This window comes from Epinephelus moara, chromosome 18 (assembly GCF_006386435.1).
Source record: "Epinephelus moara isolate mb chromosome 18, YSFRI_EMoa_1.0, whole genome shotgun sequence".
In the NCBI taxonomy this organism is placed as follows: Eukaryota; Metazoa; Chordata; class Actinopteri; order Perciformes; family Serranidae; genus Epinephelus; species Epinephelus moara.
Genome location: NC_065523.1, coordinates 12,829,797 through 12,853,243, shown reverse-complemented (window position 1 = coordinate 12,853,243; position 23,447 = coordinate 12,829,797). Strand labels below are relative to the sequence as shown.

The 23,447-nt window shown below is 41.6% G+C and overlaps 1 protein-coding gene across 12 annotated transcripts in view; it reads right to left on the bottom strand.

The window, feature by feature from the left end:
• Window positions 1-23,325, bottom strand: part of grna (granulin a) — a 25,332-nt gene extending 2,007 nt beyond the window's left edge. For 2 of the 12 annotated variants that reach the window (XM_050069770.1, XM_050069765.1), the window contains exons 1-16: window positions 23,085-23,305; window positions 21,347-21,487; window positions 20,864-21,001; window positions 20,637-20,765; window positions 19,998-20,079; window positions 19,481-19,587; window positions 19,112-19,265; window positions 18,844-18,975; window positions 16,642-16,739; window positions 16,314-16,550; window positions 15,390-15,755; window positions 12,474-12,710; window positions 3,194-3,344; window positions 2,979-3,085; window positions 2,099-2,249; window positions 1,889-1,995 (exon numbers count right to left, since the gene is read on the bottom strand). In XM_050069770.1, the coding sequence (XP_049925727.1) occupies window positions 1,889-1,995; window positions 2,099-2,249; window positions 2,979-3,085; window positions 3,194-3,344; window positions 12,474-12,710; window positions 15,390-15,755; window positions 16,314-16,550; window positions 16,642-16,739; window positions 18,844-18,975; window positions 19,112-19,265; window positions 19,481-19,587; window positions 19,998-20,079; window positions 20,637-20,765; window positions 20,864-21,001; window positions 21,347-21,487 (2,337 nt within the window). In that variant the 5' untranslated portion in view covers window positions 23,085-23,305. Of the gene's footprint in view, window positions 1-1,888; window positions 1,996-2,098; window positions 2,250-2,978; window positions 3,086-3,193; window positions 3,345-10,422; window positions 11,666-12,098; window positions 12,357-12,473; window positions 12,711-15,389; window positions 15,756-16,313; window positions 16,551-16,641; window positions 16,740-18,843; window positions 18,976-19,111; window positions 19,266-19,480; window positions 19,588-19,997; window positions 20,080-20,636; window positions 20,766-20,863; window positions 21,002-21,346; window positions 21,488-23,084 lie in introns of those variants that run through there. The other 10 variants (XM_050069767.1, XM_050069766.1, XM_050069769.1 and 7 more) reach the window with 10 other exon arrangements.
• Window positions 23,326-23,447: the final 122 nt, after the last annotated feature.

Below are 23,447 nucleotides of genomic sequence, written 5' to 3'. Positions count from 1 at the left end.
GTGGTCCCTAAAGTCTCCAAAAGTAGATCAGGAGCCAGAGCCTTCAGCTATCAGGCTCCTCTCCTGTGGAATCATCTTCCTGTTGCAGTTCGGGAGGCAGACACCGTCTCCACATTTAAGACTAGACTTAAGACTTTCTCTTGATTGATTGATTGATTGATTGATTGATTGATTGATTGATTGATTGATTGATTGATGCTATAAAGTGCTGCAGAGCTGAGGGGAACTGCAGAGTCCAGTGATAATTCTCTCTGGGTTCACTAGAGGCCACTCTTTTCACATCACACATAGTCATTTGATCAAATGTTCATACAAATACATTGATTATAGCTGCTTTAAGTGAGTTTGGAAACAAAAATGCCATACATTCGAAGGTTTCAGCTTTTCCAATGTTCATATTTGCTGCTTTTCTCTACCTCATGTCTTCATAGACTCAGTTCCTCTGACCAGTTGTAAGATGACACCCTGTGTTTGGGTCACTGAGAATTATTTGTTGTTACTTTATGACTTTTCCTAGACTGACCAATTACTTGATTTGCTGAAAAATAATTAAGGTAACACTGAGTTTAACCCTCCATAATCAGCATTTATAAGCAGTATATAATCAATGATCACCTGATTTATCAACTGTTCACACTTTAATTTAGTTATAAGCAGATATAAGTGTTTATTAATGTATTTGTCAACAACTATAACTCGCATGATCGCCTTTTGTTTTGAGTTTGGAGCGTGGGACAGCCAGTTGGTCCTGTTCATAAGTCTTAAGTGATCTACTGATGATATACATGGAAGGAGGAGATCACTGATGTATTCAGGTGCCTGACCGTAGAGGGCTCTATACATGAGAACACGTATGTTGAAATGAATCCTAACCCTGATGGGAAGCCAGTGTAAAAAAACAAAATGGGAGTGATGTGGGTTGACCTGCTGGACCTGGTTAACAGCCTAGCAGCAGCATTCTGGATTATTTGAGGATGGTTCAGTGATAATTTGCTTTTTATTTATTTTGTTTAGCTCAGTTAAAATAAAACAGAATGGAATTTATCTTTACAGTTCACTGGGGCTGGAACTTTGTCTTTGGCTTACTAAACACAAAAGACAACATTGTAAAAAGCAGTCAAATAGTCAGTAAGACAAGCATATAATGTCACTACAAAACACTACAACACATTAAATCAGCTCATTGTCTGTCTGTGGTTTAAAACTCAGGTCAGCAGCAGAGCCACGCCCCCGGAAGAAGATGTATCCAGTCTTTATAATGGAGCCGATGAACATGAAGCTTAGAAACAACGAATGACCAGGGGATAAACTAACAGGAGGGTCGATCGCATTATAAAAGGGGCCACTTAATCCAAAACAGAGTAGCAATGTGAGTTAAAGGTCTGAACGTAACAATCAACATATGATTTAGAAGACAATACTACATTTGGGTCAAAAGCTGCAGAAAATGTTTCGACAGTAAGGTGACCTAAAATGCGGGTACACTTTAAACATTTACTTGCATGGCAGAAAATCAGTGTTAAAAGATAGGCTGAATAAAACACACTAATGATCAGTGAAAAGACGCTCTTCTGAACAAATGGAGTCAATATTTAAGCCATGTGTAAAAACAAGGTCCAGAGTGTGTCCCTTAATGTGTATGAAGCCAGACACATATTGAGTAAAGTTAAAAGACTCTGTGACATAGAGAAAATCAGCTGCAAAGCTGCAAGCAACGTCATCTACTCAAATATTAAAATCAACCACCATAATAACTCTGTCCAACCTTATAATGAAGGATAAGTGATGTGAGTGTTCCTATCCAGATGTTTAGGATGTTTTTACTGTGAGTTGAATTATCTGTTCCCTATGGTGATATAAACAGCTCATGAAATCAGATATTTTGTACCTGTGGCAGAGGACAGCATCCCCATGATCCTGATGCACTTTTACAGCAGGTGTTTCCAGATGGACACTCTGTAACTCCGTCGCCACAGATAACGCTGGTCACAAGCTCTGCCACAACGTAACACCACATTTAAAAATGTTATATAGGTAAGGACCTTGACATAAAAACAAACCTCTTATGAGAGTTAGGCAAGATGTTTTTGTACGGCACCTTTCACCAACAAGCTGGGATCAGCCTTGATGCTGGTGGTGGCTGGAAGCTTGGTGTACGCAGGGATCGCCACGTCCCCTCTGATGCAGGTGGTCCCCTCACACTTGTAGTTGGATGGACAGCAGTGGATCCCATCAGTGCAGCACACAGCCTGGAGAGAAGCGAGAGTGTGAGAGCTGTTTTCACATCATCCATCCTGTTCTCCAGTTGTATGTGATTGTGCTGAAACAATCAATTCAGCTGCCCGCTGCTGCTGATAATCAAGCTATGAGAGCGGTGAGAGTGAACCACAACAGTCAAGTTGTGTGTCTGAAAACCAAAGCAATGAGCTGAAAGATGCTATAAAGTGCTGTAGAGCTGAGGGGAACTGCAGAGTCCAGTGATAATTCTCTCTGGGTTCACTAGAGGCCACTCTTTTCACATCACATTTGATCCATCGTTCATACAAATACATTGATTATAGCTGCTTTAAGTGAGTTTGGAAACAAAAATGCCATACATTCGAAGGTTTCAGCTTTTCCAATGTTCATATTTGCTGCTTTTCTCTACCTCATGTCTTCATAGACTCAGTTCCTCTGACCAGTTGTAAGATGACACCCTGTGTTTGGGTCACTGAGAATTATTTGTTGTTACTTTATGACTTTTCATAGACTGACCAATTACTTGATTTGCTGAAAAATAATTAAGGTAACACTGAATTTAACCCTCCATAATCAGCATTTATAAGCAGTATATAATCAATGATTACCTGGTTTATCAACTGTTCACACTTTAATTTAGTTATAAGCAGATATAAGTGTTTATTAATGTATTTACTGTGATTTGAATTATCTGTTCCCTATGGTGATATAAACAGCTCATGAAATCAGATATTTTGTACCTGTGGCAGAGGACAGCATCCCCATGATCCTGATGCACTTTTACAGCAGGTGTTTCCAGATGGACACTCTGTAACTCCGTCGCCACAGATAACGCTGGTCTCAAGCTCTGCCACAACGTAACACCACATTTAAAAATGTTATATACTGTAGGTAAGGGCCTTGACATAAAAACAAACCTCTTATAAGAGTTAGGCAAGATGTTTTTGTACGGCACCTTTCACCAACAAGCTGGGATCAGCCTTGATGCTGGTGGTGGCTGGAAGCTTGGTGTACGCAGAGATCGCCACGTCCCCTCTGATGCAGGTGGTCCCCTCACACTTGTAGTTGGATGGACAGCAGTGGATCCCATCAGTGCAGCACACAGCCTGGAGAGAAGCGAGAGTGTGAGAGCTGTTTTCACATCATCCATCCTGTTCTCCAGTTGTATGTGATTGTGCTGAAACAATCAATTCAGCTGCCCGCTGCTGCTGATAATCAAGCTATGAGAGCGGTGAGAGTGAACCACAACAGTCAAGGTGTGTGTCTGAAAACCACTACTTGACAGAAAATAAATGGATTAATGGGAGCTCTATCGGTGTGCGGATCATTTTCTTTGTTTGATGCATCTTAGAAGTTTATGATCCAGCACCCTCTCAATATTTGGGATGTGCGTGTTATTATCTTTTTTCCCTATGGTGATATAAACAGCTCATGAAATCAGTTATTTTGTACCTGTGGCTGAGGACAGCATCCCCATGGTCCTGATGCACTTTTACAGCAGGTGTTTCCAGATGGACACTCTGTAATGCCCTCGCCACAGATAACGCTGGTCACAAGCTCTGCCAAAAAATAACAGGAACATCAAATGTAAAACTGTGTCTATAATACAGTGAGATAAAAGTGAACCCCTTTTAAAAGTTAGGCAACAATTCAAAGCTAAGCCAATTCAAAGTGAAAAGACACAAAAATGCACAGAGACGAAGATACAAGAAACGCAAGACAGCATAAAAATAAGCAAAACAATGAGCTAGTATTTAGTTAAACAGATAAAACAGGAGAGTCAAAGTTGTAGCACAGCTACAGTGCAAAGTATGAGTAAATAGTTCCATATTTCATTCAATAAGAAAGCAGTGACAACTAGAAAAATGTTACACCTTGATGTAAAAGAGCCATGAAATTGTTCCAGATATAAGGTGCACAGAAACTGACAACTGTTTCAAAGCCCTTCTGAGACATAAATATTCTTATGGTGATGGTAGGCCAATTTTGTATTTCTCTCAAAATGGATGCCAAAATTTCAGTCCATAATTACACCAAAATTTCTGGTTTGTTATGTGATCTTTAACTTGGTGAAGGTGAGCATTGACGTTAAATTGTTCTTTGGGTCCAAAAAACGTATTACTTTAATTATTTCTGTCTTATCCTTGTTTTACATGAGGAAATTTTGGCACATTCGATCAGAGTTGAACAGAAGAGGCCCAAGACCAGAGCCTTGGGGAACTCCATGTCATTTTTGTTCACTCAGATGGACAATTACACATTGACACAAAGTGGTCCCTGTCCTGCAGACAGGACTAGTTTAGGGCTCAGATAATTTCCCAGACTGTTTGCTCTGTTTACACTGTCAACATATTGTTTTGGGAGTACCAGGATGCCTCTGGGATATCCTACTTCTGCTATGCTTTGTTTCTCAAAGCCCTTTGTAAACTTTGTTTTTAAATGTGCTGTATAGATAGTAATAATTATTATTATAATTATTATCATTTTACCTTTCTTGATGCAGGAGCGACTGTTTGCACTGCACTGATAGTTTTCAGGACAGCAGTGTTTCCCATCAGAGCAGGGGACTCCCTGTGAGGGGTCAGAAAATCATGAATAAAATAATGGAATCAAATGGCTCATGGATTCCCTCTTGTATCCATTTAACTCTACAATTCATAATTTCTTTAAGGCACCATGAAGGCGTCAATTTAAATTGTACAAGTCCAAATAGGTGTAATATTTAGACATCTAATATAGTCAGCTTTACTGGTCTCTGCACTGCATTATACATTGTTGTTACAGAGCAATCCAGCAGATAACTTTACAACTTTAACAAAACACATTAAACAACAGTCTGATCAGAGCTGCAGCTTTTAAATGAAAATTTCCCACAATAGCTTTTGGAAAACAAATTTTGCATATGCACACATAATACCACCAGTATTACTGTGTGAGAGGTGACTCCACCATAGACTTCATGGTTTTGGTCTTTATTTACCTGCTCTTTTACTTGAGTTTGATTATTTATTTCCTTAGGTTGTCACTTAAATGACCTTGTAGCACTCCTTTTTGCTGATAATTGTATCATTCTTTGAACAAGATTTGATTACCTGAGCTAGGGGACAGCAGCCAAACCTTGTCATGGTCTTTAGACAGGAAAACTCAGGTGGGCATTGTGACTGATCAGGACATATGTTGCCATCTTCTTCCCCCTTGTAAGCCATGATCATCCTGAAGGACTGCAGGGACAAAGTGGGAAAGGGAGCACTTGCCTTAATTACATCAAAATTTTTTTTTTAGTATACTATCATATAATCAATGGATGCCTGTGACTATTACTTTAGAGTGTCGGGGCTGATCAGCAGAGACTCTTTCCACCCAGGGGATGGACCCAGTAGAGATTAGACAGCTGGACGTGGCTGTATCACAGACTGCTCCCGCAGGACAGCAATGCATGTGATCCCCACAGCACACAGCCTATGAGGACAGCAGTAGTAGGTACACTTTGACTACCAAAGTTTCAAACTGCTATCGCATTAGCTAAATGATGCTTCAGCTTTTATCTGGCCCATAAGGTACTAAAACACCACAAAGCATGAAAAGTACGTCTGTAGCTTTAGTTTTTTTTATTTCAGAGTACAAGAGAATGGTTATCTCATATTTACATGTAACTATGTGCTGGACAAAAGGGCCAAAGTATTCTACTGAAGTTGAAGTACTATGACTTTGCTGGGGTTTATCTGCCCTACAACAGAGAGCAGTAAATACAGATGAGAAACAGGGGTTTAAAGTTTTCAGGCTGATAAAATGCCAATGCTTCATTTTATATCTATATTTTTTACTTATTATTGTCTACCTGAGCAAATGGGCAGCATTCATAGCCGTTGGCTGGGTCGTTGCAGCAGGTTTGACCGTCTTTACATCTTCCTCCATCTGGACACACGTCAGCACCAACCAGAGCCAGGAGAGCCCAACAGATCACGAACCACCTCTGCATCTGCACACAGGGGAAGATACACACACAGATGTCATCAATGAAAGTGAAAGGTGTGCATGTGGAATCCTCCACTCTAATCAGAAAATACATGTTCGCATTCACTTCTGCTTATACTATCGGTCACAACCTCTACCCTTGAAGTATAATAAGCTTGCTCAGATATTTATAGATACCCATGAACTTGTGACTGTCAGTTGAAAATAATCCTGCCTGTCTGGTGATTTCAAACCTATTCCTCATATCTTTACAATTCATCTAAAAGGACTTCTTTGCCAAGCAGATATTATATTAGATTCTAAAAGCTAAATAAAAAAAGAGGTTTATTTTTCTCTTACCTTGAAGGGCTGATGTAAGCAGTCAGGTGTTTCTGAAGTGTCTCACCACCAAATAACACAAATGATAAACCTGCTTTGTCTTAAATACAAGCCTGGGGGGGGGGGGGCTTCGCCCTTTGCTAACAAAAGGATCAAAGCACCATAACAATCAAAGGGACCCCGCTCCTCGCCCTTTGCTAACAGAAAAGGACAAGGGGCGGGGTCAGATGAACTTTGACATTTTACCACTAATCTGCTCCGCTGTGAGATTAGCCCAAAAAACATGTTCACCATGTATCCTCAATGGAAAATCCAGCAGAGAAATGTGCCATTAGCTCTCTAATGCTGCAATGTAACTTTTAACTGAAATGGGTGAAGACGCCACCCTATTTCACAATGACGCTGGCAGCTAAAGTAGAGGTGAGTTATATTAACATAATTACCACAGCTGGCTGAGCAAAATATTCCAGATGTTCCTCTCCACAGCAACACTTTCCCGCTCCTTCTGGGGGATCCCCAGGGGTTTCCAGGCCACATGAGATATATAATCCCTCCAGCACATTCTGGGTCTGCCCCGGGGCCTCCTACCAGTCGAACGTTCCTGGAAAACCTCTCACAGAAGGCCACCAGGAGACATCCTGATCAGATGCTGAATTACCTCAACTGACCCCTTCCTCAGTGCCTCCCAAACTCCTCCCATACCTGAGTTTTTGCTTGGTGGACCACCACAGCTGCAGCCCTTAGGGCCAACTGGTACCTGTATGCTGCTTCAGGAGACCCCTGGGCCAACCAAGCCTGAAAGGCTGGACTCCATCAGGGTTTATTGGTTTCTGCCACATCAGGCACTAATGACCTTCTGACAATAACTTTTAGCAGCCACCTCCACGATGGGAGCTTTGAACATGGCCTACTCGGATTCCATGTCCCCAACCTCCCATAGGATACACGAAAACTGGGGAGTTGAAGACCTTGCGGACAGGGGCCTTGGCCAGACTTTCCCAGTTCACCCTCACTACATGCTTGGGTTTACCAGGTCTGTCTGGCAGCCTCCCCTGCCATCTGATCCAACTCACCACCAGATGGTGATCAGCTCTGCTTCTCTCTTTACCTGAGTGTCCAAGACAGACAACTGCAGATCTGATGAAACGACCACAAAGCAGTCATTGATCTTTGGCCTAGAGTGTTCTGGTACCAAGTATACTTATGAATCACCCTATGCTCAACATGGTGTTCGTTGTGGCCCATCCATGACTAGCAAAGAAGTCCAATAATATAACACCACTCAGGTTCAGATCAGGCAGGCCGTTTCCATCCACTCATCTCCCTTCACGTTTCTCCGTCATTGCCCACGTGAGTGTTGAAGTACCCCAAAAGAACTACTGAGTCTCCGGCTGGCACCCTTTCAAGGACACCCCTAGAGACTCCAAGAAAAGGCCGGGTACTCATAACTGCTGTTTGGTGTATAAGCACAAACAACAGTCAGAGACCCCTACTCAGCCATTCAAAGTCACATCATAGCAACCCTCTCATTCCTCGGGGAGAACTCCAACACAGTGGCACTCAGCCAGGGGCACGTGAATATCCCACACCCGCCTGGCACCTTTCACCCTCTGGCAACTCCAGAAAAGGTAAGAGCCCAGCCCCTCTCCAGGAGTTTGGTTTCAGAACCAGTGCTATGCGTAGAGGTGAGCCAAACTCTATCTATAGAGATAAGGTTCCATGTCCCTAAAGTCAGTCTGCGATGCCAAGGGTCAGCACACCTGGGTCCTCGCCCCTGCGCGCTGCCTGCCACACAATGCACCTGACCCTGACACCTATCCCTGCGGATGGTGGGTTGCATGGCAGTGCCTTCATGTAATTCCTTCAAGTTGAGCCCAACCGGGTCCAATGGCCTAAGGCCCGACCACCAGACTCTTGCTGGTCAGCCCCAACCCAGGTCTGGCTCCAGAGGGGGCCCCCAGTTTTCTGCCCAATAATAATAATAATGATAATAATAATCATCATTTTATTAATGTAGCCCCTTTTAAAAACAGAACTAGGATAAGTAAAAGTATGTTATCAGCAAAATGCACGTTCAGAATGAAAAGCAAAAGTACTCAGAAAAATATTCCCTGTCAGTGCTTTACTATTATGTATGATGGCTTTGGAATAATGTTATGTCTGCATTAATGTATATATTGCATTTTTAGGCTGTAGATGTTTAAGGTTGTGCTAATTTGAACTCCTTTATATACTGTTGGGTAGTTAAATCTACAGCAATGCACCATATTCTATAAGATCATCCTATGTTTGTAGCATCACTCTCCTGTAAGAACCATGTCTCTCTTGACGATGCATTTTCCATCTCATCCAAGCGGGCTTTTAAAGAGTTTATTTAGCTTACAGAAACAGGGAGTCCCCCTGCTCGGATGGGAAACACTGCTTCCATAGGTCCACCAGTGCAACACAGACAGCAGCTGCATCAAAAAATGCAAAACTCTTAACAATAATGATAATTTTATTCATAAAGCACCTGTAAAAAAAAGTGTTACAAAGTACTTTGACAAACAAAGCAAAGCAGGAGCAGGATATCCTAGAAGCATCCTTGTACTTACTACCGAAAAAAACATGTTGACAGTGCAAACAAAGCAAACTGTCTGGAAAATTGTCTGAGACTTTATGGCATAGCCCTAAACTGGTCGTGTCTTCAGGACAGGGACCACTTTGTAATTATACATCTGAGTGAACAAAAATGTGGTGTGACGTGGAGCTCCCCAAGGCTCCAGTCTCAGGCCTCTTCTGTTCAACTGTGATTGGATGTGCCAATATTTCCTCCTATTAAACAAAATTCAAATCATACTTACTTAAAATTATTGAAAAATAAATGCTACTAGAATCAAAGGATGGAAATAACCCTTTCAGCACGAATATGGCTTGTGCTTGGGATAAAAGCTACATTTTGTACTTTTTTACAGAAAAGTATGCATTTTTGTTTCACACAGTATGCAAATTAACTGTAACGTAACTAAAATATTAATACACTTTATTTCTCAATTTATTGTCAGTTGATATAAGTTTATTCTTGGGTCCCCAGGGATCCCGGTTGGTGGTCCTTTAATGTTAAACATGTTGGTAGGATGAGGGTTATCACCAAACTCAAAGGTAGCAAATGTGTTTGTGTGTTGTTGTTTTTTTAAATGAACTTGTGTCTTGATGAGCCTCCCTCTACTTCCTGCAATGTTGTGTAATGAAGATGAGGGTGACAGAAAGACCCAAAACACTCTCTTATTTTAGGGCAGTTTTGCTTTGTGGTGAAAGAAGTGTCAGTATTCAGATCCTTTACACAAGTTAAAGTACCAATACCACACAGCGAAAATACTCCACCACCAGTAAAAGTCCTGCATTCAAAGCCTTACTTTGTGTAATGAATGTGACAGGTGACAGGAGGACCCCAAACATCCTCTTGTTTTGGGACACATTTGCTCAATGGTGGAAGAAGTATTGAGATCCTAATCCCAAACAAGGAATATTGAACTACTAGTAGAAGTCCTGCATTCAAAGCCTCACTTCATTCAAAGTACGTTATCAGAAAAGTGCACTTAAGATATGAAAAGTAAAAGTGCTCATTGTGCAGTAAAATGTTCCCTATCAGTGTTTTACTATTACATATGATGGTTTTTCATTAATATTACTGCTGCATTAATGTGTAATTTCCATTTTACTGCTGTAGATGTTTAAGGTTGTGCTCATTTGAACTCCTTTATATACTGTTGGGTAGTTTAATCCACAGCAATGCATCATATTCTATAAGATCATCATACGTTTGTAGCGTAGCTGTCTTTAAGAACCACGTATCTTTAGTGAACTTTTCATGGTGTCTTTGTGACGATGCATTTTCCAACTGATGCAAGAAGGGTTTTAAAGCTTTTATTTAGTTTAGACTTTCAAGTAGCATGTAACTGTGTACTTGGAACAATAAGGATCTATCTGATTTTAAGACAAACTTCAGAATTGTTTTCTGACAATACAGTGAAAACAAATCAAATTGAATTTAAAATGAGTTATTAAAAACTTAAAGGGATGGTTAAGTTTTTTTAAGTGGGGTTGTATGGGGTACTTATTCATAGACAGTTTATTATAAACAGTAGATGTCAGTCGGCATGCCCTTAGTTCCGGGAAGCAGGCTGGAGTAGACATGGAAGCTAAGCAATATGGAGAGGTCAGCAATGATATGTATTTAAGCCTTCTAAAAGAAGATCCACCTAAAAACAAAAAATCTGTTTTAGTTTAAGTGTATGCTATATTGAGAATATTTTCACTGCATTACCTTAATATCAGACAGTTGCCTCAATCTGTTAGTTCGTAAGTGTTATGGTATGACTTCAGCATTTAAAAGGGTTAATTTGGATTCACCAAAGGCACCAATCACACCAACAAAGTAACTGATTGAGGCAGCAGTAGACCAACAGCTCCTCTGGTTAGCATACTAAAATGACTGTTTTTCTCAATGGAGTCTGGCTTTAAAGAGAGTGACATAACGGCTTCATTTTCCTGTTGGAAATCACTGTCTGACATAAAGGTAAAGTAGTGAAAATACTCTCAATATAACGTACACCTAAACTGATATTGGTCTTTTTAGGTGGGGCTTTCTTTAGGTGACCTTGTCCACCAACGTGTGTTGCTTAGCTTCCATGCTGGACTCCTGCCTGCTTTTCTAAACTGGGGGCATGCTGACTGACAACTACTGTATGTAATATACTGTCTATGGATAGGCAACCCATACAACCTCAATTCAAAAAACCTGTACGATCTCTTTAATGCCCTGATCTAGTTGCATATAGTGGTTGTGGTATCTCCCAGGTCATAGAACAGAAGTGCAATTCAATTTCACAGTGCCCCTTCACCTTTTACTAACAACAAAGCATTTAAAAATTATCACAAAATCCCTTTGATATCCATTTTCATTAGTGCAGTGCATGCATAAACAAATGACAGTGCAGGGGAGACGTTTTCACAAAAGTAGAGCTCTCTTTTTGTTCCCAAGGAACACGTGCCAGTCCCGCCAGTGGGGCCTGGTGCCCTGCTCGCAGTCTGCAGTGTCGGTGCAGGTGTAGCCAGCTGGACAGCAGTGCAACATGTCGCTGCAGCACACCGCCTGTGGAGAGGACAGTGAAAGGAAGGTATTACCGCTAACACCATCAACTTCATCAAGTTGCAATAGTACAGTATAAAAATATTCCTATACAAGTACATAACGGACAGAAGTACAAATGTAAATAATTATTAGCAGCAAATCTGACAAGGTATCAAAAGTACAAGTACTCAATATAGCTGCTCTCAGAGTGTTGTATTATTATACACCATATAAGCAGCATTTTAATGTTGTAGCCAGGCTAGCTGTTTCCCTGTTTTCAGTATTTGTGCTAAGCTAAGCTAACCAGCTGCCTGCAATACCTTCATATTTACCATACAAACATGAGAGTAGCATCAATCTTCTCATCTAACTCCAGTCAAGGAAATAAATAAGAACATATACCAAAATGTTAAAGTATTCCTTTAAAGGTTAAGGTTATGACTGTATATCATACATTAGGCATTGGACAGCAGCCCCATGTAGTAGTGGAGGTCCTGCAGCAGGTGTTTCCATCTGGACAGCTGGTCTGTTCATCACACTGGACGTCTTTGTGCTCTGAGGGATTGGGCGGGGGTTGATGCTCGAGTTGATACACTGGTACTAGTGGGACAGTCTCCAGCTGCAGCATGATGACCTTCTGGCAAGAGTTTGAGGCGATGTTACAGGTGTAACCCTGTGGGCAGCAGTGCTCCTTATCTGGGCAGCACACAGCCTGCAGACAAAACACACAAGGGTTGTGGAAATGGCATCCCTCGTTTTACATAAGCAAACTTTGACAACACACATATACTGATACTGTGTCTTATACAGCAATCTCTCCAGTGCTCACATTTGGCATTGGGCAGCAGCCCCAGTCGCCTGTCGGCAGCTGGCAGCAGGTGGTGTGTTCGGGACACTGGGTCTGCTCTTCGCACTGCACAGAGCTGGGGTCAGCCTCGTTGCTGATGGTGGCTGGAAGCTTAGTGTACCAGGGGATCACCACTTCCCCTTTGATGCACGAGGTTTGGCTCTCATCGCACTTGTACTGGTTGGGACAGCAGTGGTTCCCATCAGTGCAGCACACAGCCTAAGGAGAAGTGAGAGTGGGAGTGCTACTTTCACATCATCCATCCTGTTTTACAGTTCTTCTTTTAAATGATTAAACATAAAATGGTGACAAACATGGGTGATATTCTACAAGCAAATGTTCACTATTGAATATGTAACTTCTAACTGTGAAAGTGCTGAAATAATCAACTCAGCTGCCTGCAACTGCTGATTATATGAGAGTGAACCAAAACAGTAGAGTGTGTGCTGGAAATCCAAAGCAATGAGCTGATAGATGCTATAAAGCTCTGTAGAGCTTTAAATTTATGAGCTGGCCAGCAACTGCATAAAGAGAGGCTGCTGGGAAAACGGCATATTTTTTTTACATCAAAGTCGGTGAATTAACTGTATATTTCCACCAAGTTGGCGAAACCATCATAAAACATATACCCTGGTGAAATTTCAAGATGGTATGAAGGCATTAAAAATTAGATTCATATGTGTGTGTGTGTGTGTGTGTGTGTGTGTCTGTGTCTGTGTCTGTCTGTCTGTCTGTGTGTATTTATATAGCACAGAAGATCTATACAATCAGTATAGTTTCAAGGTGGGCACCCAAGATTAGAGTCACCAATTCAGTATCTGTCCAAATGTCTCCCCTTTTGTGCCTGAGATATGATGTTGTGTAATGGGCAGACAGTGTTTTTGCAGAATATTATGATGTCACAGTGAAGGTGACCTTTCATTTTTGGGATATAAAATGTAATCACTTTATAATTTTTTTCATCTTAGACATTTTAGTAAAATTTTGTTAGCATTAGCTTATGAATTCTTGAGTCATGGCCAAAAACATTTTTTGAGGTCACACTTACCTTAATCTCTCAAGACAGATCTTGGAAGAAATTTTTTTTTTTTTTACCAATGCATTTCCAGATTGCACTTACCTTGACCTTTGACCACTGACCATCAAATTCTAATCAGTTTATTCTTACGTCCAAGTAATCGTTGTGCCAAATTTAAAGGTCTCTCAAGACCTTTTTGAGATATCACATTCATCACAATAAAACTGATGCAAGGTCACAGTGACCTTGACCTTTGACCACCAAAATCTGATCAGTTCACCGTTGAGTTCAAGTGGATGTTTGTGCCAAGTTTTAAAGAATTCCCTCATGGCGTTCTTGAGATATGGGGCTCTAGTTTCGCAGACTGGGCAGGCGGGGGCGCAGCGCACCTGCGCTTCGCCAACTGGGTGTGGCCAGGCGGATTTTGTAAGTTTGGCACACCGTGCACCCTGGCGCAGCTACTCCTCTATCCCACCTCCGTCCCTCCTACCGGCGCAAGTCGGAAAGAGGGAGGAGAGAAGGCGTGGAGTGGGTTTTACACACATCACACCAATCAAACGAGCCCCTCTCCTCGCCCTTAAATGCGCTGCGCGAAGGTGTAATGAGAGTTTACTCAATTCACCATGGCAGAAGAGAGCAGCAGCGTCAGACAGCCAAACTCCTCCCAGGAGGAAACTTATGTTTTGGTCCGGGAGGTCCAAGCTCACAGTGTCCGAATATACGGAACTGCGAGCAGACCTCCACGGGCTGATGATGCAAAGGTAGCCTGGGAGGAGGTCACCACAATTGTAAATCAATGTTGCGTTTCTCTCGTGCGTGCTCTCTCTTTCTCTCTCGCAGTCTCACTCTGTTTTTTCTTTTGACTTTTCTAAGATGACAGATGCTGAATATATACTCCCTATCTGATGCTGTGGCTGTTTGTGGTTGGCTGAGAGGGATGTGAACTCATTAGTTTGCAGCTGTGTTAATCAAATCAGGTTGGGTTTCCATTATGCGTGCCACTTTTGCTACTTTTAGCGCACCTTCGGCGAAGCCTTTTGGCACGAAACTGTCACTGCGCCAAGCTGGATCTGTCGACACCTCCCCCTGCTGCACCGCTACACCCATCTCAGCGCACCTCGGTCTGCCAAACTACCAAACTGAGTGCGCCTCGGGTTGCGCTGCTCGAAACTAGCTCTGCGCGGGGCTTGCCACCCTGCGCCACCTGCGCTCCGCCGGGAAACTAGAGCCCATCGTGTTCACGAGAATGCAACAGATGAGGTCACAGTGAACTTGACCTTTGACCACCACAAAACAAATCCGTTTATTGTGAAGTCCAAGTGGACATTTGTGCCAAATCTGAGGGAATTCCTTCAAGGTGTTCTTGAGATACCCTTGTTCATGAAAGAACTGAACGGACAACCCGAAAACATAACGCCATCGGCCACAGCTTGCTGGCACAGTGGCATAAAAACATAATGCTTTCCTTTAACACTTCCTGTTTAGCATTTATAAGCAGTATATATTCATTGAGTTCATGTTTTATTGCACAATATTTTGTAGTTAGAAGCTGATATAAGTTTGGAGTAACGTAGCTGTCAACAATTTTTTCTCTTATAGGCACCTATCAGTGGGTGCTGGTGTTCAAATAAATAATGAAGGACAATATAGTGAAAAACAGGTGTAATAATATAAAATATGTCTGACATTAATTGTCCTTATAGCTGTGTTATAGTGTAATAAACCATTTATTAAATGTTTAAAGGGGTTAAAGTAAAGTGTTATCATAATCTATGACAAAAATAGTAATTAGTCATAATCATGTTATGCTATGAGGTGTTAAAATTCTTAATACTGCAGCTTTAAACAGGATAGGTGTTTTAATTGAGGTCAATGCTCACCCGTGGCAGTGGGCAACAGCCCCACTTTTGAGACGAGGTCATGAAGCAGCAAGTAGCAGACTGAGGGCAGCTGGTGTGGGGGTCACACTGAATGCTCCCCACCTCTTTATTCTCCTCATCATCGTCATCATCATTGTTCTCTGCTTTTGTCACCTCCTCTGTCTCAGGCTCCTTCTTCTCGTCTTGCTTTGAGCTTGTTGCTTGATCTTGGGTCATGGGGGCCACTGTAGTGGGTGCTGCCGTAGCAAAAGCAGGTATCTTCTGCTTCATGGGCGTTGAACCTGAGGCGCCATTACAGGTTTGTTCTGCCAGGTCACAGGTGGTGCCAGTAGGGCAGCAGTGCTCGTGGTCTTCACAACAGACCGCCTTTGAACAAAGTGACAAGAATACTTTCAGTGACAAAAATTGTTGGATGTATGAATTTGCATGAGGAGAGAGGTCTGTCAGTGTAGGCAAAGACAAGTTCAAGTGCAGACTAAACCAGTGAGAGTGTGAAAAGTGGTCAAATACACTACATTACTTTCAGTGCTTATTTGTTTCCTTGTTGAGAGTTGGATGAGAAGATTGATACCACATTAATGTCTGTACTGTAAATATTTAGCTACAGCTAGCAGCTGGTTAGCTTAGCTAGCCTGGCTGTGTCCAAGGGTAACAAAATCTCCCTAACAGCATCTCTAAAGCTTTTTAATCAACACATTATGTTCTTTGTTTGGACTCATCTGTACAACCACCAGTTTCCAGTCTCTTGCTGCCTTCAAATGGGGTCGTGTTTACCATGTTCACGAGAAGAGTCCATAAGAACACCCACCTCATTTGGTATTCACAACCTTGTGAGGTAATATACTGTAATTTTAGTCGTGTAGAGTTCTTTGTAAGTTTTTTACATGTCCGAACGGCATATAAATCTTGGCTCTGTGTGTTTACCTCAGGCAGAGGACAGCAGGCCCACTCTCCTGTTGTGGTCTTGCAGCAGGTGGATCCATCAGGACAACTGTAGGTGGAGTCACACGTAACATTCCCCACCTGTGCGTCCTGTCTGGGGATTGTGGGTACCTTCTGGACCCACGGCACAGAGCATGTGTCGTCATCGCAGGTCTCGGCGACCAGGTTACATTTCTTACCTTTTGGGCAGCAGTGAAGCATATCTTCACAACAAACAGCCTGATCAGAGAGACAATAAACAATTAATGCACTGGCAAAGCTCTTAACATAAAAGTTAGGACTGTGTAAAAACTGGCAGCCAAAATCGTACCTCTGGCAGAGGACAGCAAGCCCAGCCACCCTCTTTGGTTTTACAGCATGTGGTGCCATCTTCACAGGCTACTGTATCATCGCAGGGGATATCGTTGCCTGGAAAAAATACCAATATTGAGGTTTCTTATATCTGAAATCTGTTGTCATGCTGAGAAAAAGTAAACATTTTGAAGGATAAGAACACTGCTTTGGGCAGCAGTGGTATAATAAGGTGACCTATCCTGACAGTTTGTTTTTGTAACCCCACTATTGCACCTTGAAAACATTCATATGGACCTTTAAAATACCGTAATGGTAACTGTGGTGATAAAAAGTACAGCACAGGTTACATTAGGCAATACTGTGGATAATTTATCTCCTATTTGTTGTCTATCTCTGACTGTCAGCCCGCAGACATCGTTTGGACAATGTGCTCTCTCTAATTAATTTTTTGGCCTAATAAATCAAAATGTGCGCTGTAGGAGAAGGAACTGCTGGGGAGAGGAATGGAAGTTACCATCGCAATTTTATAATGATGATTCAATGTTCAATTTAAAGGTACCCCGTAGAATTTTTGACCACTGGTAGCAATATGGAGTTTTTATGGGTGTCAATTTCAGGCCACCAGGAAGTGCGCCAGGCTTTGAAGCCAATTTTTGAGGTGGCCAAAGAGCAGAATTACAACTCTTGAGTCCGTCACTTGATGCCATTGAGCCCAAAAGGACTTTTTCCTATAGACTTACAATGGGAGAGAGACATCTTTAAATCAGTGGATACATTTTTGGAGCGTCACAACCCCCGCAAAATGACTCGTTCCACTATCAGGATTTCATCCATTCAATCTGATAACATTTGGAAAGTCAAGGAGAGCTGCAATCATTTCATTCCCATTCAAGTTAGCAGAGCGCTAAACAGGACGTAGCCGACTTGGCCGGCGGAAGTCTCTATTGCGCTTTCTCTTTGGGCTCAATGATGCCTAAGCAGCGCCAATCATCAGGGGATTTCATAACATAGAAATAAAGTTTTTTTGCCTCATGTGCCACTGAGCAGCTTTCATAGGAATGAAAGGGGTCCCGTCTTCAATGCTTTATCCAGGTTTCCTTATACATCCATAGTCAACTCACATCCTGCTTTCGGTTTTACACTTTTATTCTGATGGACAGCTGGGGGACACAATGGTTTTTGCTATTCTTTATATGTGCTATTTGTATACGCATGCGCAACACATCATGTGTTTGGATTTCCATGAGCCCACAAGATACATGGATAATGCTGCAAAGACATTTTAAAAACGTTTTTTCAGATGTTTTATAACCTTTTTTAATGTCTTTAATTTGGCTGCTGTTAAAGTTTGTTTGCACTGATATGCTTTAATTTTTCATGCGTTGCGTTCTCCTTTACAGCATTCAATAGAAAACCTTTTATGGGAACACAGAGAGCCTACTGAGGTGATTACTACATACAGTTTGTATTGTTTTGGGGTGAACTATTTCTCTAATGCAGCAAGAAACACAGCAAGGCCCCAACAAAGGCATGGGTGAAGAAGACTGCTAACAAGCAAACATGGATGTAAACCAAGCAGGATTTAAAATGTATTGAAACATTTTGTGAAAATGGAAATATGCTCAATGAATTTGTTAGACACACGAGAGAAACTTGGAATATAAACATAACTTTTGTTTGTTTACATGCAACCTCTTTATCTAACTAAGCTGCCCACTACTGAAACATACTCACACAGGAAGAGATGCAATCTTTTAAAATATGTTTTTTTGTGTTTTCAGCAGGACACCAGCCATGCTGATGCTTTAAAAATGTTTCTTCAACTTCTTGCATCTGTTTACCAAAATACTTGTATGCTTCATTACCGATATGATTACTGATGTCAAACTATCATACCTACAGTACTGCATACAGGAAGAATGCTGTACTTTTTTTAGCCACAGCAGACATTTTGTATAGCAGGAGGTGCTGCAAAATAATTAGCAGTGCCAGTAAGTCATGCACTCACTGACACACCTACATTTCATGGAATGAATGAAATAAGTACAGTATTAAATTATATTTCACCACTATCTATAACAAATGTCTGTTGTTGACTTTGTACATTTGATTATCAGAAACTACTCGGTAGACTAAAACTTGAGCGTCCAGTCATGCTCTACTTCAATTTTAGGTGTGTTCTTTTTCTATATACTTTGATTCACGATGAACATCACACCTGCAGCTGCCTTTGTGGTGGATGACACAAACACTTCCTTCTGTGAAGGAGGAACTTCATTTACTGTGGTGACCTTAGGGGTTTTTTCTGAGCCACCATCAACAGCAATCTCTGCAGTGACTGTTTCACCTTCTGAGAGTGGAAGCACACACAGATTGAACACACACACACACACACACACACACACACACACACACACACACAGTATCAGACAATGATTAAAAAAATGAGGAAGTAAGTTTCACAGGAACAGAAACACGCATCTGACCTTTCTGGTTCTCCCAGTCTGCTCTTATCCTGGCAGGGAGTTTGGCCCACATTGGCGTTTGTTTTTTGGTAGATAAGGAAATACATTTGGACTGTTCCACATCACAGGTACTGTCTTCAGGACAGCAGTGTGTCTTATCGTCGCAGCACACAGCCTGTTTAGACGACATAGACACATGGAGTATCACCTCAGAACCATAAATGATAAGACACCATAAAGTCACTATAACTGCACATCCAGGCAGGACATGCAAATAGATCATTTGACTTTATCCTCATTCATATTCTCAATTATGCTATGGAGTAACATTTGCATTTCACAGCTGTCACCTTTTGTGTGTCTGTAATTACAATATCAGACATGATGTACCTTTGGCAGGGGACAGCATCCCCACTTTCCCTCTGGGGTTTCACAGCAGGTGGTTTCATCTGGACACTCTGATATTCCGTCACTGCACAGAACTGTGGTCACAAGCTCTGCCACAACATAAAAAGAATATCAAATTTAGAAAATGTACAAGTTTATTTGCACAGCACATTTCAACAACAAGCTAATTCTGGCAAATCAAAACAGCTGAACGGAAGAGGCCCGAGGCTGGAGCCTTGGGGAACTCCATGTCATTTTTGTTCACTCAGATGTACCCATTTACCCACTGACACAAAGTGCTCCCTGTCCTGCAGACAGGACCAGTATAGGGTTGTGCCAGAAAGTCCCGGTCAGTTCGCCAAACTGTATGGTCTAATATTGTTGTGGTAGTAAGTACCAGGATGCTTCTGGGATATCGTGCTTCTGTTTTGCTTTGTTTGACAAGCCCTTTGTAAACTCTGCTTTAAATACAATGCTACATTTATAAAATTACCGTTATTATTATCATGAAGAGTTTCACCTTTTTCAATGCAGGAGCGGCTGTCTGCGCTGCACTGATGGCCCTCAGGACAGCAGTGTTTCCCATCAGAGCAGGGGACTCCCTGTGAGGGGTCAGAAAATCAAACTAAAACTTGGAATCAAATAGCTCATTGATTTTCTGTTACAGCCATTTTACCTTACAATTCATGAATGTTTTTTTATAAAGCAACAAGACCTCAATCTTAATTGTACAACTCCAAATAGGTGTAGTAGTTAGACATCTAAAGGCGCCATATAGTCAGCTTTACTGGTCTGTTGTGACGCAATCCAGCAAATAACTTTACAGGAAAACACATCAAACTCCAGTCTGGTCAGAGCTGCAGCTTTTAAATGAATATGTCCCACAATAGCAGAAATCACTGTCTGTTAAAAGTGAAGTGAAAAAGCTTAGTTTGTTAACCAAACCAGCAAAGATCCTCTTTGTGACAGGAAGTAACTGGGCTTTTGGAAAAAAAAACTTTTGCACATCACACATAATGCCACTAGTATTACTGTAGGAGTGGTTAAATAATGGACTATTTTTTGTTTCACTACATTGTCGCTTTAATGAACTTGTAGGTGTGGTTGTTTCCTCCTTTTTCTTGATGAATGTATCATTCTTTGAACAAGGTTTGATTACCTGAGCTAGGGGACAGCAGCCAAACCTTGTCAAGGCCTTTAGACAGGAAAACTCAGGTGGGCATCGTGACCAATCGGGACAGATTTTGTCGTCATCCTCCCCCATGTGTGTCTTGATCATCCTGAAGGACTGCAGGGACAAGGTGGGAAAGGGGGCATTCGTCTTATATAAGCTGAAGTCTCACTCAACACTTTATCATAAAAGCAACAGATTTCTATGAGTATTACTTTAGAGTGTCGGGGCTGATCAGCAGAGACTCTTTCCACCCAGGGGATGGACCCAGTAGAGTTCAGACAGCTGGACGTGGCTGTATCGCAGACTGTTCCCGCAGGACAGCAATGCATGTGATCCCCACAGCACTCAGCCTATGAGGACAGCAGTAGTAGGTACACTTTGACTACCAAAGTTTCGAACTGCTATCACATTAGCTAAATGAGGCCTCAGCTTTTATCTGGCCCATAAAGTACTAAAACACCACGAAGCATGAAAAGTACGTCTGTAGCTTTCATCCTTTTTATTTTACAGTACAAGAGAATGGTTATCTCATATTTACATGTAACTATGTGCTGGACAAAAGGGCCAAAGTATTCTACTCAAGTTGACACACTATGACTTTGCTGGGGTTTATCTGCCCTACAACAGAGAGCAGTAACTGTAGATGAGAAACAGCTTCACTTTATATCTTTACTTTTTTACTTATTATTGTCTACCTGTGCAAATGGGCAGCATTCATAGCCGTTGGCTGGGTCGTAGCAGCAGGTTTGACCGTCTTTACATCTCCCTCCATCTGGACACTCGTCAGCACCAACCAGAGCCAGGAGAGCACAACAGATCACGACCCACCTCTGCATCTGCACACAGGGGAAGATACACACACACACACACACACACACACACACACACACACACACACACACACACAGGCCATCAATTAAAGTGAAAGGGGTGCATTGGGAATCCCCCTCTCTACTCGGAAAATACATTCACTTCTGCTTACACTCTCAGTCACAACCTCTACCAGGAAGTATAATAAGCTTGGTTAGATACTTATAAATATCCATGAGCTTGTGACTGTCTGTAAAAAAAATATCTTGTCTATCCGGTGATTTCAAACCTATTCCTTAAAGGGAAACAAAGGTATTTTTCAACCTGAACCCTTTCCTCATATTTGTGTGTCTAAGTGACTAATAGAAAAAACAACTTTTGAAACTGGTCTAGTGTTGCGTGAGAGGGCTGCAGCCAGCAGCGTAACCACACAGGGCATTTGTGCAACATCAGGTAACATAAGTTATTGTTTTTGCAACAGACAGGCTCAGACTGTTTTTTTAAGTGTCCAACAACATTATGGAAAGGATCCCTATAGAGATAGCTCTTGTTGTGAAAGACTAAGATCATTTTTGTTTAACCAGAAACAGCCACAAAATCATTATTGGTAAACTCACCAGATTCCATTTAAATAATTAGTAATTTAGACTGTATATTGACAAAGCACATTTTCACATCTATCTGGGTAAATCAAAGGTTTATTTCAACCAAACCAGAGTTGGTTGTTGGAGCAGCTAAAGGATGAACCAAGATGGTTATTGAGAGTTTTAATTTGGTTTCTGGTGACTTTGAATGAAGGTGTTTTAGGATGATAAACTTATTCTTAAATTGAATGGAGTTTGGTGATGTTGGTGATAGTTATTACAGGGCTGTTTCTTGTTAATATAAAGGATATTACTCCTCAACACAAAGGTCTATCTCTGTAGTGATCCTTTAATAACTATCTGAGACTGTCAGTGGCAAAACAAGCACTTACAGTGGATGTAAACTGATGATGCACAATAGCCCATTAATATTACTTTCAGCCTGTTTCTCCACTAGCAGCTTCAGCCCACTCGCTCAATACTGGACATATTCCAAAGAGTGTTGCCTCCATCAGTCAATTAGACGCAAAAACATGTGACAACAGGGTTCAGGTTGAAAAACACGGAAGTAACTCTGTACATCACTGGGTCTGAGTCATACACTGAACAAAATAACAAAAATGCAAATAACATCTGAGACTCTGCTCAGTCTTCCTTTATTTCCTGAAAGTAGAATAGTTCCTCTTAAAGGTTTGTTCCTGATTTTTATTCATTGTGCAATGAAAAGCAAGTCAAACACAATATGTGTTAACATAACATACATCTATCCTCTTTCACTTTCGTTTAGCTTGCATTACAAGAAGGAAAGGCGCTTTGCACAAGAAAATCAGAGTGAACTATAGACGTTTAACACACCGGGGATTCTTATTCTCAACAAAAAGAAACAAGATAAGCAATGTAAAACTAATAGAAATAAATAATGTAAATGTGTTAATCACTGTTTAACATCTTTACACTTCGTCTAAAAGGACGCATTTGCTAGCAAGTGTTACGTCAGATTCTAAAGGCTGTAAGAAGAAGACATTTATTTTGCTCTTACCTTGCTCAAAGACTGAGGAGCTGTGTTTCAGAAGTGTCTGCTCACCAAAGGACACAGATGATAGACCTGCTTTGTCTTGAACACGCCTCTAAAATAAGAGAGAGTCAGACAGAGAGGAGAAGGAGGAGAGATAGAGAGAGAGAGAGAGGGAGATAGGTTCCCACTTTGCCTGAATACCCTGCAGCGCCTCTCCTGGTCCTTTACATTAACTCAGCATTTCTTTAAATTAAATTTGGCTGATAAAGTTCAGTAGAGTCGCTCCTGCTGAGCCGTTTGCTGCATTAAACAAGTTGTAGACAAACCGGTTTACAGCAACAGCTGCGGCGCACCACAGCAACCCGTCCACTAGGAGGCGGCAGAGAG